Here is a 16,227-nt window from a genome sequence, read left to right on the forward strand (position 1 = left end):
GTGACATGCCAAGCATTCCAAAATAGAGTTTAAGACTCACTTAATTCAGTATGGATATTTTGAAAAAAAATATAAGGTAGTTAAAAAAATTACAAGTCAAACCAATGCTTCACTTCGTCACTCATTGGAATCTAAGCAAATTACATAAATTAGCTTAACAGCATACATCTGTGTTGTTCAAATGTAATCCAAGATAGAAATATTCCAAAACAAGTGCCAAGTAGAAGTAAATGAAAAGTATGGGGTATATGCTAACATTAGCAATAAAATTCTACCTCTTAAATGACACCTAAATTCTTTCCTTTGAGCAAAATATATGAAATTAGTCTCTAACTTCTTAATGAGGTGTGAACATACATCAACCAAAGACATGTTTCATCAAATGTTATTGACTCTCAGGGACTGATTCTCAGGAAAGAGATCAGCATATCAGTGAATGTCTGCATAGGTACTGACATTGGTACTGATGGGTGTTGAATCTTTAAAAACCCAGGCATTTTTGGATTTAGCATAACGTTGTGTTCTCCAGATGGCAGGAATTATAGGAAGTTTGAGGAGATTTTCTAAACATGAGTAGCATACAATAGTATATGAACAACAGAGAGTATGGTAACTCCAGGTTCAATGTTACATGTGAGACTGGCCTTCCCTAAACTAGACAATGTGTTACATAATGTTCCATGATTAAACACAACATTTGAATGATATGGAACTTTTATGATCTTTTCAACTTTTGTCACGGTAAAGAAGTTCTGATGAAATCCATTGTGTTCATACATAATGGTTGTTGACACATGGTCTGGTCTGAGCTATGCAGGAGAAAACTGTCCTTGGGATTTTTGCTATGCATATGAATGCAATCATGGCCCCTGAGGGTAGAAAAAATGATCTCAAGACATGTTTTCAAAAATATGTTGATAAAAACTTTTCAGACTTCAGATGTAGAGCCTGAGGCCAGAATTTTCCCTATGTATCTAGGGAGCATGACATAGGAGGAATGGAAAGGAACTGTGAATATAATAAGTGGATCTCCAGACAGCAGTAGCCTTAAAACAGACACATAGGTGTAACTGTGTGTGTGATGTCTTTCTACATCAGAAACAGATTTCACAACAGCTCCATCTTAGATGCTAGAAGACATGAAGCAGCTCTGTGCTTTCACTATTTCATTTTTGTTTCTGAAGTTTTCTCTCATCTTGTGCTGTTTGACTGAAGCAAGTTGCTTTTGGAGGATAAAGAATAGTGAAGATAATGATGGAGATTTGCAAAGGGAATGTCATTTTTACCTTGGGGCAGTTGATAAACCAATTGAAGATAATTTTTATAATTCACTTTTAAAGTTTAGGTAAGTCATTAACATTTTTTCCTGTGTCAATGTCATTAGTTAGAAACATTTAGCTGTATACACAAACTGTGGGTTCTGTTCTCTTTCTCACAATGTAACTTTAAGAACCCCTGGAAATTAATTATTATATAAATTACTATTTTAATACTTTGAAATGTGTCACAGTTTAATATAGTTTTAATACATTATGCTCCAGCTCACAATGCTGGACAATGAGAAAGTCTGGATTCTCTCTTTTGAGTCTTTGTTGACAGTATATGTTGAAAGATATCTTTTCATTTGCCTTGGATCCATAATCCCCATCTTTGTCAAGAACTCAATATGAAAGACTGCATCACTGCCTATATTCAATTGTCTGCCAATGCCACACGTAGATCATGCATCTAAATGCCTTCATAAAAGTGTTATCTGTTTCCAACAGATGAACATGCATTGTTTCATTGAAATATTTGTGTATGTGTTGGTCTACTATACCTGGTTAAATGTATAACATTACTTATATACTTGTGAATATACATATACTTTACTTTAAAATAGTCTTTAAATGAGCCTCATACTGCAATTCTGGATTTGATACTGAATGTGGAAAAAGAATGCTAGTCTCATATTCTGTTACCAGAATAATCTTTTTATCCAATTACACAAATGCACAGGCACAGATTAGGCTTATTATCACTATCAGATAGATGGTCAATAGTTCTATTACTTACTCAATAAATTTAACATTATTTAGTAGTTAATATATATTCACAATTCCTTTCCATTCATCCTATGTCACATGCCCTGGATACATAGGGAAAATTCAGGCCTTAATCTCTACATCTGAGGTCTGAAAACCTAAATCTAGGAGAATCATTGTACTTTTTGTGGAAAAGAACCTGCCCCCAATGTGGCTATTAGGTCTGACATCCAAAGTGTGAGATGTTATCATTTGTGGCTGCAGATCATGAGGAAAAGAGTGTTGAAACTTTTAGCTAATCAATATGCCTGTGACTTCTTTCTTTAATAAACCAAGGTTTCCTGTGCTTTTCTGTCTTTGGCTCTCATCCCATCTCTCATTAAATTTTTATGTCTGAGAATAAAGAAATACATTTTTCACTTGGTAGGCACAGTACACTGTACACTCTGACAGTGATGGTTGCTTCACATTATTACCCTTTTGTGTTAGGTGAGTAGGAATTTCATTTCTGATCTATTCTGAATTTTCCCACACCTCATTGCAAAAACTGTGGAAATTCTCATTGATGACCATTTTTAAGCCATAATAAGTTTTAAGATTACAAATATATGAACTGTGTCAATATACTTTTCTGGATTAGAAAAAAACTTCGCGCTGAACTCTTAAAAAATATAAATTTTAGCAAAAGACTATGTTTGGTGTCTTTACTCCTGATGAGAGGTAATAGCGAATAATAACAGATGAACTGCCAACTGTGCTGAGGCAGAGAAGATCCCTGTGCTCAGACAACACTTAAAGGACCTCAAAGTATTAGGAAGACTGAGGTATTTAAAGAAATCTCATAAAATTTTAACAAAATAGAAATAGTAAGAACACACTAAAAGGTAACATTAACTTGATATGTACAAGACCCTAAAGGATAATATTCCAGTCATATGGTATATTGTATCATTGTATATATCTTGAAATGGATAAATAAAATTAAATAAAATATATCTTAAAATAATTAGTCTGGCTGTGCGGTGGTGGCTCACACCTTTAATCCCCGCAGTTGGGAGGCAGACTTAGTATATGTCTATATTACAAACTTTACAGCATTTGAAATTTTATATTTCAAACATCTCCCTTAATCATCACTATGCCTTCTTTTAGAATTGCAGCAAGTGAATATGAGTTTCTTCTGGTAATGTTTTTTGCTACTGATGAGATCAACAAGAATCCTTATCTTTTACCCAACATAACTTTGATGTTCTCCATCATTGGTGGAAACTGTCATGATTTATTGAGAGGTTTGGATCAAGCATATACACAAATAAATGGACATATGAATTTTGTTAATTATTTCTGTTATTTAGATGATTCATGTGCCATAGGTCTTACAGGACCATCATGGAAAACATCCTTAAAACTGGCAATGCATTCTTCAATGCCACTGGTAAGAATTTGTGACAATGAATGGGTTAAGAACATTAAATTGCATTTATAGGTGCCTACAAGAAAAAGTGGAGAGAACACATTTGTGAGTGTGCTGCTACACAAACACACACACATACACACACATTATATATATATAATATATATATATATGCATATATAGAGATGAATTTTAAAATCACTTCGTAGATGTACACTGCAAACAGGTAAAACTGTGTTCTAGGAATTTCAGACTTGTCAGGAATAGTCTAGAATTAATAGGAATAATACATGATGTGTATAGTATAATCTTACTGTTAACAGTTATGGAAGGTGAGTAGCATTACCTGTATATGAGTCCGAGCATCCTAATAATCATATTTCTCACTGGAAGTTTCTTTCACTCTTCTACATCCTTTAGGTTTTCTTTGGATCATTTAATCCTAACCTACATGACCATGACCGGCTGCACCATGTCCATCAAGTAGCCACCAAGGACACACATTTGTCCCATGGCATTGTCTCCTTGATGTTTCATTTTAGATGGACTTGGATAGGACTGGTCATCTCAGATGATGACAAGGGTATTCAGTTTCTCTCAGATTTAAGAGAAGAAAGCCAAAGGCATGGGATCTGTTTAGCTTTTGTTAATATGATCCCAGAAAACATGCAGATATACATGACAAGGGCTACAATATATGATAAACAAATTATGACGTCTTTAGCAAAAGTTGTTATCATTTATGGTGAAATGAACTCTACACTAGAAGTAAGCTTTAGAAGATGGGAAAATTTAGGTGCTCGGAGAATCTGGATCACAACCTCACAATGGGATGTCATCACAAATAAAAAAGAATTCACCCTTAATCTCTTCCATGGGACTATTACTTTTGCACACCGCAGATTTGAGATTCCTAAATTTAAAAAATTTATGCAAACAATGAACACTGCCAAATACCCAGTAGATATTTCTCATACTATATTGGAGTGGAATTATTTTAATTGTTCAATCTCTAAGAACAGCAGTAAAATGGATCATATTACATTCAACAACACATTGGAATGGACAGCACTGCACAACTATGATATGGTGATGAGTGATGAAGGTTACAATTTGTATAATGCTGTTTATGCTGTGGCCCACACCTACCATGAACATATTTTTCAACAAGTAGAGTCTCAGAAAAAGGCAAAACCCAAAAGATTTTTCACTGTTTGTCAGCAGGTAAAGTTTCTTAGATTTCATTATGCTTAGATATATCAATGTGATCTTTAAATGAAATCAGAGAAACAACTGTACATTTGTTAGAGATTATTCTCTCAGAGCAACGATTTCTACACTGCAAAGTCCCTAATGATTCTTTTACATGGATGAATATCATGTACAAAGATAATATTTAATAGCAGACAATACAATTTTATGAATATCAGTGAGTTTTGTGAAAAGGTCTCTCAACATTTCACCAAATGAGTTCAAAATTAAAATAGGAGCCAAGAGTTTTATCATAAAAGTCTTAAGTGATGACTAGACTGAATATTTTTCTAAAAAATAGTGTCTCAAAAATTGATACATGGGCTGTGGTTAATAGTTATTCATTTAAATTAACAATTTACAAAAATATAAATGATTAAGACTTCCCATTTTATTAAGTTTATGTTCATTTTATATGTGTACACTGTATGTACATAAAATCCCACATTTTTATTTTCACAATTTTCAGATATTCAGACTTCCCCTTCATTCTCACATACATGGCTTCATTTTTTTAAAAGTATTTTTGACAAACATGTTCACAGAGGCACACACACACACACCATGTTACTTGTTATCTGGTAATCATTTTTTCTAGCACATTTTATCATCAAATATTAACATGAAGCATATAAATTTTCAATTATCAATGAGGTATACTGTTTTTTACTACATGGGTTTATTTCACTACAGCTGTCTATTCTGAAAAATCATTAAGAAAAAAGGGAAAATTCTCAACTTGGCATTACCTTTATTGATATGCTTATGTAAGCATGAATCTCTTCTAGGTGTCTTCCTTGATGAAAACCAGGGTATTTACTAACCCTGTTGGAGAACTGGTGAACATGAAGCATAGGGAAAATCAGTGTACAGAGTATGACATTTTCCTCATTTGGAACTTTCCACAAGGCCTTGGATTAAAAGTGAAAATAGGAAGCTATTTACCTTGTTTTCCACAGAGACAAGAACTTCATATATCTGATGATTTGGAATGGGCCATGGGAGGAACATCAGTGGGTATACCATAATTTTTATTTTTCAGGATATGTAGATTTTTAAATATGAGATTCTGTGGTTAAGACCAATTGCTACTCTTGCAAAAGACCATCCTTAGTTACAATCATCAGAATTTGATAACTCTCAACTGCATGTTAATCTGGGCATAGAAGGATCAATGTCCTCTGGATTGCATGTTCAATAGCACCCATATGACAATTCAACCACAATACAGGAATAAATTTGACAAATTTATAATATAGTATATATTTACATATAATTAATTAAAAATTTGTAACTATATATAACCCATGGAAATTTCTGATTCCCTGTGAACTAATGTTGTCTACTTAACTATAGCATGTATTCATTAGCATAAATGTTTCTCCAGATTCAAGGTTTTTTATGTATATATTTTGGATTTAAAAAAATTGTTTACATTTCAAATGTTATCCAACATCCTGTTTTCCCCTCCTCAGTGGAGGATTGCCTTATCTGGCATCATTAGGAGGGGAGTCCCTTAGTCCTGTGAAGGCTTCATGCCCCAGCACAGGGGAATGCTAGGGTGGTGAGGCAGGAGTGGGTGGGTGGGGAAGCTCCTTCATAGACGCATGGGAGAGAGGGGAAGGGATAGTGTGTTCAGCTTCTTTTTCACTTAGGAAAACTTTATTAAATTTATGGGAGTCTTACATAACACATTTTGGTCATAGTCATCAAACTACTCTTCCTAGATTTACCCATTTCCCCTAACTTCTCCCTCCATACAACTCAGTATTCTTTTGTATTTTTTATTTTTTTTTGTAATTTATAAATAATGAGAGAAAAGCAGGTGTCACACAAACATTCTTTTGGATTGATCAGTTTAGGAAGGAAAAAAATTAAATTGCTACAACCTGAATGTTACATATATAATATTACATATGTATATTAATATGTAAATATTGTGTGACATTCAGTGCATTGCAGGGAAATACAAAATAATAATGTGCCTGAAACCTTTAAGTAATACAGAAGAATAAGTCATATCAAAAGAATATGTATAATCATATCTGTTAGTGTCCATTGTATCAATCTATGGGTCATTATTCATTTGACAAATGTGTGACCTACACACACTCACTCACATGCATGTTATATAATATTTATTCACTGCCTCAGGTTCCCTCCTCTGTGTGTAGTGTGGCATGTACTGCAGGATTCAGGAAAATTCATCAGAAAGAAACAGCAGACTGCTGCTTTGATTGTGTTCAGTGCCCAGAAAATGAGGTTTCCAATGAAACAGGTACATGAGTGCATGCAGAAGAAAATTTGCTGAATTTGAATACCTTCTCTTTCAAAACTAGAAATATGAAATGGCCTAGATGCAAACTGAAGTTCTAAAATCTCCATGAATGAGAACTTAATCAGTTAAATAATGTCAACTTCTTTTGGACCCAGCAAATAACTTCCAATATCTTCTTCAATCAAGGCGTTTCTCCCACAATATGATGGTTACTGATTTTATATGATATAGAAAGTGTTTAGGGGGACATACCTGTGTAACAATTTTTTAAAGAAACATTTTAGATGTAATCTATGCATATGTTTATTTTTCTTTGATTTGTTGTCCATAGAAACTTGACTACCTGATCAGTCCATAATCTTTCCTTCCATCACACAGCTTAATCCCTGACAAAGACTAGATGCTCAGGGTAACAGTTGTTGTTTAATGAATTATATTTTAAGAACTTAGATGGCTTAATGGACTAATAACTTCCTGTTAAAGTGTTAGAACAAGAGTGAAGATTTGAAGAATGCAGCAACAGATGGGATACTGCTTATCGTCAATCACTCCTTCTCTAAGGAAAGAGGGATGAATATGGACAACCATAACCTTTATGACATAAAGCTCAGAATGTGTATTTGGGAAGAAAGAGATTGTAAAACAATGAGAGGGACATGCATATGTATATGAGGCATATAAGTTCAAGAATGAAAATATTCCTTTATGCAAATAGTATTTGCATGAGTAATTGTATGTTCTGGTTCCTATGTATACATACAGACAAAGGGCACACCCACAAAGCAAACAAAATACATGATGCACTTCATCAACTGGTATCAACAAAGATGTCTGCATACTACCCATGTCTGTGAATAGTGGATTTATGTTTGGAGGAATTAAATAATCTGAAATTGTTATTATTAGTCATCACTTGTTTTTATTTAATAAGTATTTTTTCTGTTCTACTTCCTATGATGGTGTTTTGTTTGATCAGAAACATAGGTTAATACAGAGCAATCTTAAGTTAGTGGTTCTACAGCAAAAAGGAATGGAATAGATGCTCAACACCAAATTATTTATTGATTTTTCCTATGAATAACAGAAATATAAAATTATTACATATGTAATTATGATATCTTATACGGGTTTATTTTCATTTGCCAGCAGATATGGAACAGTGTGTGAAGTGTCCATATGATAAGTATGCCAACATAGAGAAAACCCACTGCCTCTCAAGAGCTGTATCATTTCTGGCTTATGAAGATCCATTGGGGATAGCTCTAGGCTGCATAGCACTGTCCTTCTCAGCCATCACAATTCTAGTACTAATCACATTTTTGAAGTACAAGGATACTCCCATTGTGAAGGCCAATAACCGCATTCTCAGCTACATCCTGCTCATCTCTCTAGTCTTCTGCTTTCTCTGCTCCCTGCTCTTCATTGGACATCCAAACCAGGTCTCCTGCGTCTTGCAGCAGACCACATTTGGAGTATTTTTCACTGTGTCTGTTTCTACAGTGTTGGCCAAAACAATAACTGTGGTCATGGCTTTCAAGCTCACTACTCCAGGAAGAAGAATGAGAGAGATGTTGGTAACAGGGGCACCTAAGTTGGTCATTCCCATTTGTACCCTAATCCAATTTGTTCTCTGTGGAATCTGGTTGATAACATCTCCTCCATTTATTGACAGAGATATACAATCTGAGCATGGGAAGATTGTCATTCTTTGCAATAAAGGCTCTGTCATTGCCTTCCATGTTGTCCTGGGATACTTGGGCTCCTTGGCTCTGGGGAGCTTCACTTTGGCTTTCTTGGCTAGGAACCTTCCTGACACATTCAATGAAGCCAAATTCCTGACTTTCAGCATGCTGGTGTTCTGCAGTGTCTGGATCACCTTTCTCCCTGTCTACCATAGCACCAGGGGGAAGGTCATGGTGGTTGTGGAGGTTTTCTCAATCTTGGCTTCTAGTGCAGGGTTGCTAATGTGTATCTTTGTCCCAAAGTGTTATGTTATTTTAGTTAGACCAGATTCAAATTTTATACGGAAGTACAAAGATAAATTTCGTTATTGAAATATTCATACTATGAAAATGTTAGATTATACTCAACATATTTTTCTTTGTCTTAACAAAAGTAGTACTTAATCTTATAAAAATTTAAATAATATACAAATTTGAACTTACAAACAGGACAGAACTGTCTATTGTAATACCAATTACAAAACTTTGGTGAAAAATGGTCTCATTCATAAGGACACAATTCTGAAGATATTGAGAACCAGGAATCTCAACTGCGGAAACGCTACCATCATCCTGACCTGTGGTTTTGTGTGTAAAGCATGAACTTAATTAATGATTAATATAAGGTGACCATACTGACTGTGAACACTACCATCTCTGGGCAAGTTGTTCTTGTAGTTGTAAGAAAAAGCTCTGAAGACAACATGGAAGTAAAGCCAGTAATCACCATTATCCCTCATGCTTTCATGGAGTGGCTGCATCCAATTTCATGCCTTGGCTTCATTCAATATACTGTGACCAAGGTACATAAGTAAAGAAACACTTTTCTTACAAGCTTCTTCTGATCGTTGTGGGTTTTTTTGTTTTTTGTTTTTTGTTTTTTGTTTGTTTGTTTGTATTTTTACATCAACGGAATTTAAAATATCAACAAAATGGTAAATTGTTTCTGTTGAGATTTAGAATATCATCGATTCCTGATGCAATAAAAGGCACTTATTTGAAAAGAGAAACAAGAGTGAATATTAGCAGTGTGAAGTACAGTGACAGTATTGCCTATGACAGCACAGAAGCACTATACTTTGGAATAGCTTTAAAATGTACTAGGCAGATGTTAAGAATGTCAGATAACATACAAAGAAAGAAACATTTTATTAAAGGGACAATGCATAGCAGATTGTGCCTGCAATATAAGGCTCTTCACATTTATGTGAAAAGACACAATGAGCAATGTAGGGACCTGGGAAGGAAAGTGGACAGGGTGGGGGAAATTGGGGGGAGAGGGGAACCTGGTCTGGTATTGGCTGAGGGAAAGGACTGAAGCTCTGAGGGCCAGCAGAAAGAATGTAAACAGGCAACCACAGGAGAGAGGAGATTGTGGGAACCCCAGAATGCACCAGAGACCTGGGAGGTGAGAGAGTCCCAGGACTCAAAGGAAGGGACCTTAGATGAAATACCTGACAGTAGGGAGAGGAACTTATAGAACCCACCTCCAGCAGGAAGATAGGGCATCAAGTAAGTGATGGGGTTGCCACCCCACAGTCACAATTCTGACCCATATTGTTCCTGTCTGAAAGAAGTATAGGGATAGAAATGGAGATGTGCCTGAGGAAAGGAAGGTCCAGTGACAGGTCCAAAGTGGGGTCCAGCTCAGTGGGAGGCCCCAAGGCCTGACACTATTACTGAGGTTATAGACCGCTCACAAAAAGGGGCCCATCATGACTGCCCTCCAAAAGACCCAGCAACAGCTGAAAAAGTCAGGTGTAGATATTTGCTCCCAACCAATGGACAGAAACAGCTGACACCTTTTGCTGAATTAGGGAAGGCTGAAAGAAGTTGATGAGTAGGGCCATCATGTATGAGGACCAACAGTCTCAGGTAATATGGAACCCTGAGATCTCTCAAACACTGGAACACCAAACAGGCAGCATACACCAGCTGATATGAGGCCCCCAACACACATACAGTAGAGGACTTCCAGGTCTGTGTTCAGTCAGAGATAATGCACCTAATCCTCAAGGGACTGGAGGACCAAGGGCATTTGGAGGTCAGGTGAAGTGGGTGTTGGAGGTATCCACATGGAGACGGGGTGAGGTAGCGTGAAGGCATGAAATATGGAGCAGTCAGAGGGTGTATGGGGGTGTTGTGAAAGGAATATGAAGTGTAAAATATAAATGAAAAATAAAATTAAATTTAAAAAGAAATATAAAGAAATAAATAATATACGCAATGATAAATAAATGAAGAAAGAAAGGAGGGAGGGGGAGGGGGAGGGGAACATCCTGAGTTTTGCAATAAAATGGATGGAACTAGAAAATATTATCCTAAGTGAGGTAACTCAGACCCAAAAGGACATGCAGGGAATGTACTCAGTAATAAGTTGATGTTAGCAAAAAAGTACACAGCACCCATGATACAGTCCATAAAATTCAAAAAGTTTAACAAGACGGAGGAGGCCCCAAGTTAGAATGCCTCAATCCAACTTGGGAAGAAGAAGAAAGAAATCACGGGAGGGAGGCAGGGATGGAAGGAACTGGTTGGGAAATGGCACAGGGTGATAGAGAGAACATAAGGTATTGGGTGGAGGGAAAGGACTGAAGCCCTGAGGGCCAGCAAAAAGAATGGAAACAAGTAACCTTGGGAGGAAGGAGGGTGGGAGACCCTGCAAATTGTACCTGAGAACAGGGAGATGAGAGAATCTCATGACTCAAAGGGAGTGACAAAGAAATGTTGTGCAGTAGGTAGAGGGACCTAGTAGAGCCCACTTCCAGCAGAAAGATAGGGCATCAAGTGTTGAATGGGGTTACCATTCCACAGTCAAAACTCTAACCCATAATTGTTCCTGTCAAAAAGAACTGCAGTGAAAAAAATGGAGAGGAGACTGAGGAAAACGAGGTCCCACCACAGTCCCAAAGTGGTGTCCAACTCAAGGGAAGACCAAAGGCCTGACAATATTACAGAGGCCATGGTGTTCTCCCATCACTGCCCTCCTAAAGACCCAACATGCAGCTGAAAGAGTTAGATGCAGATATTTACACCCAACCAATGGAGAGAAGCTACTGACCCCTTTGGTTGAATTATGGAAAAACTGGAGGAAGCTGAGGAGGAGGGCTACCCTGTATGTGTACCAGCAAGTAGTCTCAATTAACCTGGACCCTGAGATCTTTTAGACATTGGATCACAAACCATGCAGCATACATCAGCTGATATGAGACTACCAACACATATACAGCAGAGGAGTGTGGGGTCTGTGTTCTGTTAGAGAACATGTAGACTCTCAAGAGACTTGAGGCCCAGGGAACGAGGAGGAGTAGTGAGGTGCAGTGTGGGGAGACATCCTCAGAGACAGGGGAGGGAGGTATGGGATATGAACAGTGAGAGGGTAGACCAGCAGGGTGATAAAGTCTGTAGTATAAGAAAAATTAAATAAATTTTTTAAAAAATGTGTATAAATTGCCTGATATAACTAGATATAGAACTCCAGTCCTCAACCAAAAGAAAACATAGCCATTTTCATTGATTTCTTTGCTTATTCCTTCATTTATTTATTCATTTTTCAAATTCACTTTATATCTCTTGTGTAGTGGTAGTTCTGTCTCTCCACCTAGTCTCCATTCAAACAGCCCCACACCTCATTTACCCACTTCTTCTCCTCTAAGAAAAGGGATTCCCGTTTTGGGTATGAACTTACCCTGGCCCATTAAGTAACTGCAGTACTAGGCTCATTCTCTTCACCATCTTCAAGTGTGTCTGGACAACACAGTCCAGTCAGGGTGAGCAGGATACAGAGACAGGCATAAGAGACAGGAACAATGCCCAAACCAGTTGTGTGACACACAAAGGCAAAGCTGTACATCGTTTAAACATGTTTGGAGGCCTATATCAAGCCCATGTTAGCATTTTGGTGGTTTGTTGTTCAATCACAGTGAGTCCTCAAAGGACCAGGTTAGTTGATTCTATTGGTCTTCTTGAGTCTCTATCTTCTTTGGGTCCAGGGATCCTTCCCCCAACTTTTAGAAGAGATGGCCTGCATCTGGCCTAATGTTAAATTGTGTGTGCACTTGTTTCCATTGTTGGATGGAGCCTCTCAAGCCCAGATATGCTAGGCTTCTGTCTCCAAGTATAACAGGTGTTATTAACAGCGCCAGGGATTGGTTTTTGTTTATTAGTTGGTTCATCAGTTGTGCCAGCCATTGTTTGGCCATTCTATCAGTTTCTGTTTCATTTTTTCCCTGAATGTCTTGTAGACAGGACACCTTTTGGGTTCTGTGCATGTTTTGGTGACTTCATTCATCCACTGGGAGTCCTGTCAGGTTATTTGAGGTGACCACATTAGGTTCCATATCTCCCAATACTAGGACTCTTATAGATTCACAGGAGACAACTTCAAGCATGGTCCCAGGCACATCCTAAAGATGCCACCATACCACGTGCCAATTATTTCCTTTCTCTTTACACTGCTCTCCTTCCATATGATGTCCCTACCACATCCAGTCTCATATCATGCACTCCTAACATATACCATCAAAACATATTTTATTTCCCCTTCTGAGTGAGATTCAAACATCTTCCCTTGGGCCCTCCTTTTTATTTGGCTTCTTTGGTTTGTGGACTACTTCATATTTATCCTGTATGTTGTGGGAAAGATGCACTAACAAGTGAAGACGTACAATGCTTCACTTTTTCAGTCTGGGTTACATCACACAGTATACTATTCATCAGTTTTCTCAATTTGCTTGCAAAATTAATAACGTTTTGTATTTAGTAGCTTAATAGTATTTTATTGTATAAGAGAGAAGCATCTTATTCACCCATTCTTCAGGCGAAGGACATGTGTGTTGTGCCAAGTTTCCAGTTATTAAGAACAAAGCTTCTAGAAATATAGTTGAGCAAGTGTCCTTGTGGGGTGGCAGAGCAAATTTTGGGTAAATATTCAGGTGTGGCAAAACTGGGTCTTGAGATAGAGCTAATCACAATTGTCTGAGAAACCACAATATGCTTTTCTGAATTAATTATAGAAGTTTGTATTCCCATGAGAAACTGATATGTGTTCCCCTCACTCCAAATCCATGGCACATTTGCTGTGATTTGTGGGTTTTACCTCAGCTATTCTTACAGGGGACAAACAGATTAATTGAATTCAGACACATTTTTGATTTGAAATTCCTTGATGAGTAAGAATTTTGAACTTTTCTTCAAGTGTTTCTAGGCCATTTGATCTTCCTGTTTTGACAATGCTCTGCTTAGCACTGAGACCTACTTACCCTACTATTAAATTGGGTTATTTCTTTTGTTGTCATCTAATTTTGTCTATCCTTTATATATTTTTTGATTATAACACTGTCAGGTGAAGGATTGGTGATGATATTTTTCTCGTTTATTGGTTTCAATTTTGTGGTTTTGAAGCTTAACTTTGCCTTACAGAAGGTTTTTCAATTCAATGAGGGCCATGTTTAGTAACTGTTAATCTCAATGCCTGAATTATTGGTGTGCTATTTACAAAGGTGTTTCCTGTGCCAAAGTGTTTGAGCAGTTATCCAGTTCCTTTTGTGACAGGTTTTATGTTGCAGTCTTTGATTCATGTTTTCCTGAGTTTTGTGCAGACTCATCTATTTGCTTTCCTCTACATGTAGACATCCAGTTTGTCCAGCATCATTTATTGAGGATGCTTTCTCTTTTGCACGGTGTAGTTTTGGTTTCTTCTTCAAAAATCAAATGTCTTTAGGTTAGATGGTTTGTTTCTCAGTTTTCAATTTGACTCCAAAATTTCAACTGTTCATTTTCATGGCAATATCGTGTAGTATTTAGTACTACTGGCCTGTACGATAGCTTGTTCATTATACTTCCAGAAATTCCTTTTTTATTTACTACTTTATTTTTTTGGTACGTGACAGTTTTAATATCCTGAGTGGTTTTTTTCATATGAAGTTGAGAATTGCTCTTTCAAGGACTAGAAAGGATAATGTTAGAATTTTGTTTGGATTTGCATTGAATCTGTAAATTACCTTCGGTAAGATGGCCATTTTTTACTATGTTAATGTACCAGGAACATTGGGAGTTTTCCAACTTCTGATACCTTCCTAAATATCTTTCTTCAGAGACTTATCAATTCTTCATATATACCTTTCACTTCCTTGTTTAGCGAAATACCAAGAAATCTGATATTATTGAATAAGCAATTTGTATTGTAAAAACATTTTGTCTAGCTTCTACAAACATTTTATATTTGGGAAAAGGACGGCCAGTGGTTTTTTGGAGACGATTTTATACCCAGCATCTTTGATGAAGATGTTTTTCAGCTAAAGGAATTCTCTGTTAGAAATTTGGAATCACTCATGTACACAATCATACAATTTAATTTCAGGTACCATGAAATTGCTAATGGTAGCATACATGATTTTCTCCATGTGTGTCTGTGTGTGTGCTTCCTTTTCTTTGATGCTACAAAAAAAACCAAAAAACAAACAAACAAACAAAAACCAAAAAACAAAAACAGAATTATGAAGAATCATACTAAAATTCAAACATAAAACAGTCCCTTTATTGATCAAGCAATAGTGTAAAAGAAGGAAAATGTGTGGACATTATAATATTTATGATTCATTATACCAGTTAATGAAAGCTCCTAGGACCATAGTTGAAGAGAGCCACAATGTTGCCATTACAGTATACAAAAATTTCAGTGAAGTAGTAAATGTATAATTTGATTTTGCAGCCATATCCAACTAAGTGTCAATTTAAGTCTCATAAACAGCCAAGAAACTATATACAGCTACTTACCAAATGTTTTTGTTTACCATACATAAAGAACTATAATCTAAATTATATAAAGAATAAAAAAACTGAATATAAAGAAACAATTTAGCTTGATTTTCAAAGGATACGAGACTTGATATTCTCAGAAGTTGAAATTTAAACGACTGAACAACAAAACATGAGGAAGTTAAACATTAGCCACAAAGGAACAGAAAATTAAAACCAGTTTGAGGATGAACTGGAAAGAGGGGCAGAGACAAGGGGAAAAGGAGGAAATGTTTGTAGAAACAGCTAAAATTAAAGTTCACTTATTGGATATTATTTTTTCCCTTTTCCCCTTTTTTTATTGGATATTTTCTTTATTTACATTTCTAATGGTTTCCCCTCTGAAAGCCCCCTCCCCCATACACCTGCCCCCTCTCCCTACCCACCAGCCCACCCACTCCTGCTTCCTGGACCTGGCATTTCCCTACACTGGGGCATAGAGTCTTCACAGGACCAAGGACCTTTCCTCCCAATGATGACTGACTAGGCCATCCTCTGCTACCTATGCAGCTGAAGCCATGGGTCCTACCCTGTGTACTCTTTGGTTGGTGATTTAGTCCTGGAGAGTTCTGGGGGTACTGGTTAGTTCATATTGTTGTTCCTCCTATGGGACTGCAAACCCCTTCAGCTTCTGGTTCTTTTCTCTAGCATTAGAGACCCTGTGATCAGACCAATGTATGGCTGTGAGCGTCTGCTGCTGTATTTGCCAGACACTGGTAGAGCCTCTCAGGGGACTGCTAT

At 36.8% G+C, this 16,227-nt stretch overlaps 2 protein-coding genes across 7 annotated transcripts in view; both read left to right on the plus strand.

Moving 5' to 3' along the window:
- The window catches only part of Gm7247 (predicted gene 7247), a 208,913-nt gene that overhangs the window by 48,792 nt on the left and 143,894 nt on the right, over window positions 1–16,227 (plus strand). The gene's annotated exons all lie outside the window — the stretch shown is intronic.
- On the plus strand, window positions 1,140–9,666 carry Vmn2r88 (vomeronasal 2, receptor 88). Of its 6 annotated transcripts, none has more exons than NM_001368932.1 (6): window positions 1,140–1,345; window positions 3,177–3,459; window positions 3,859–4,662; window positions 5,478–5,702; window positions 6,844–6,967; window positions 8,117–9,666. In NM_001368932.1, the coding sequence occupies exons 1-6, from the start codon at window positions 1,140–1,142 to the stop codon at window positions 9,019–9,021; spliced, it is 2,547 nt and encodes an 848-aa protein (NP_001355861.1). In that variant the 3' UTR covers window positions 9,022–9,666. The 6 variants fall into 6 exon arrangements, with proteins under 6 accessions (NP_001355861.1, XP_006519463.1, XP_030103820.1 ...); XM_006519400.1 differs by having other exon boundaries at window positions 5,478–5,706; window positions 6,845–6,967; window positions 8,117–9,516; XM_030247960.1 differs by having other exon boundaries at window positions 8,114–9,021.

Source organism: Mus musculus, chromosome 14, assembly GCF_000001635.26.
Source record: "Mus musculus strain C57BL/6J chromosome 14, GRCm38.p6 C57BL/6J".
Classification (NCBI taxonomy): Eukaryota; Metazoa; Chordata; class Mammalia; order Rodentia; family Muridae; genus Mus; species Mus musculus.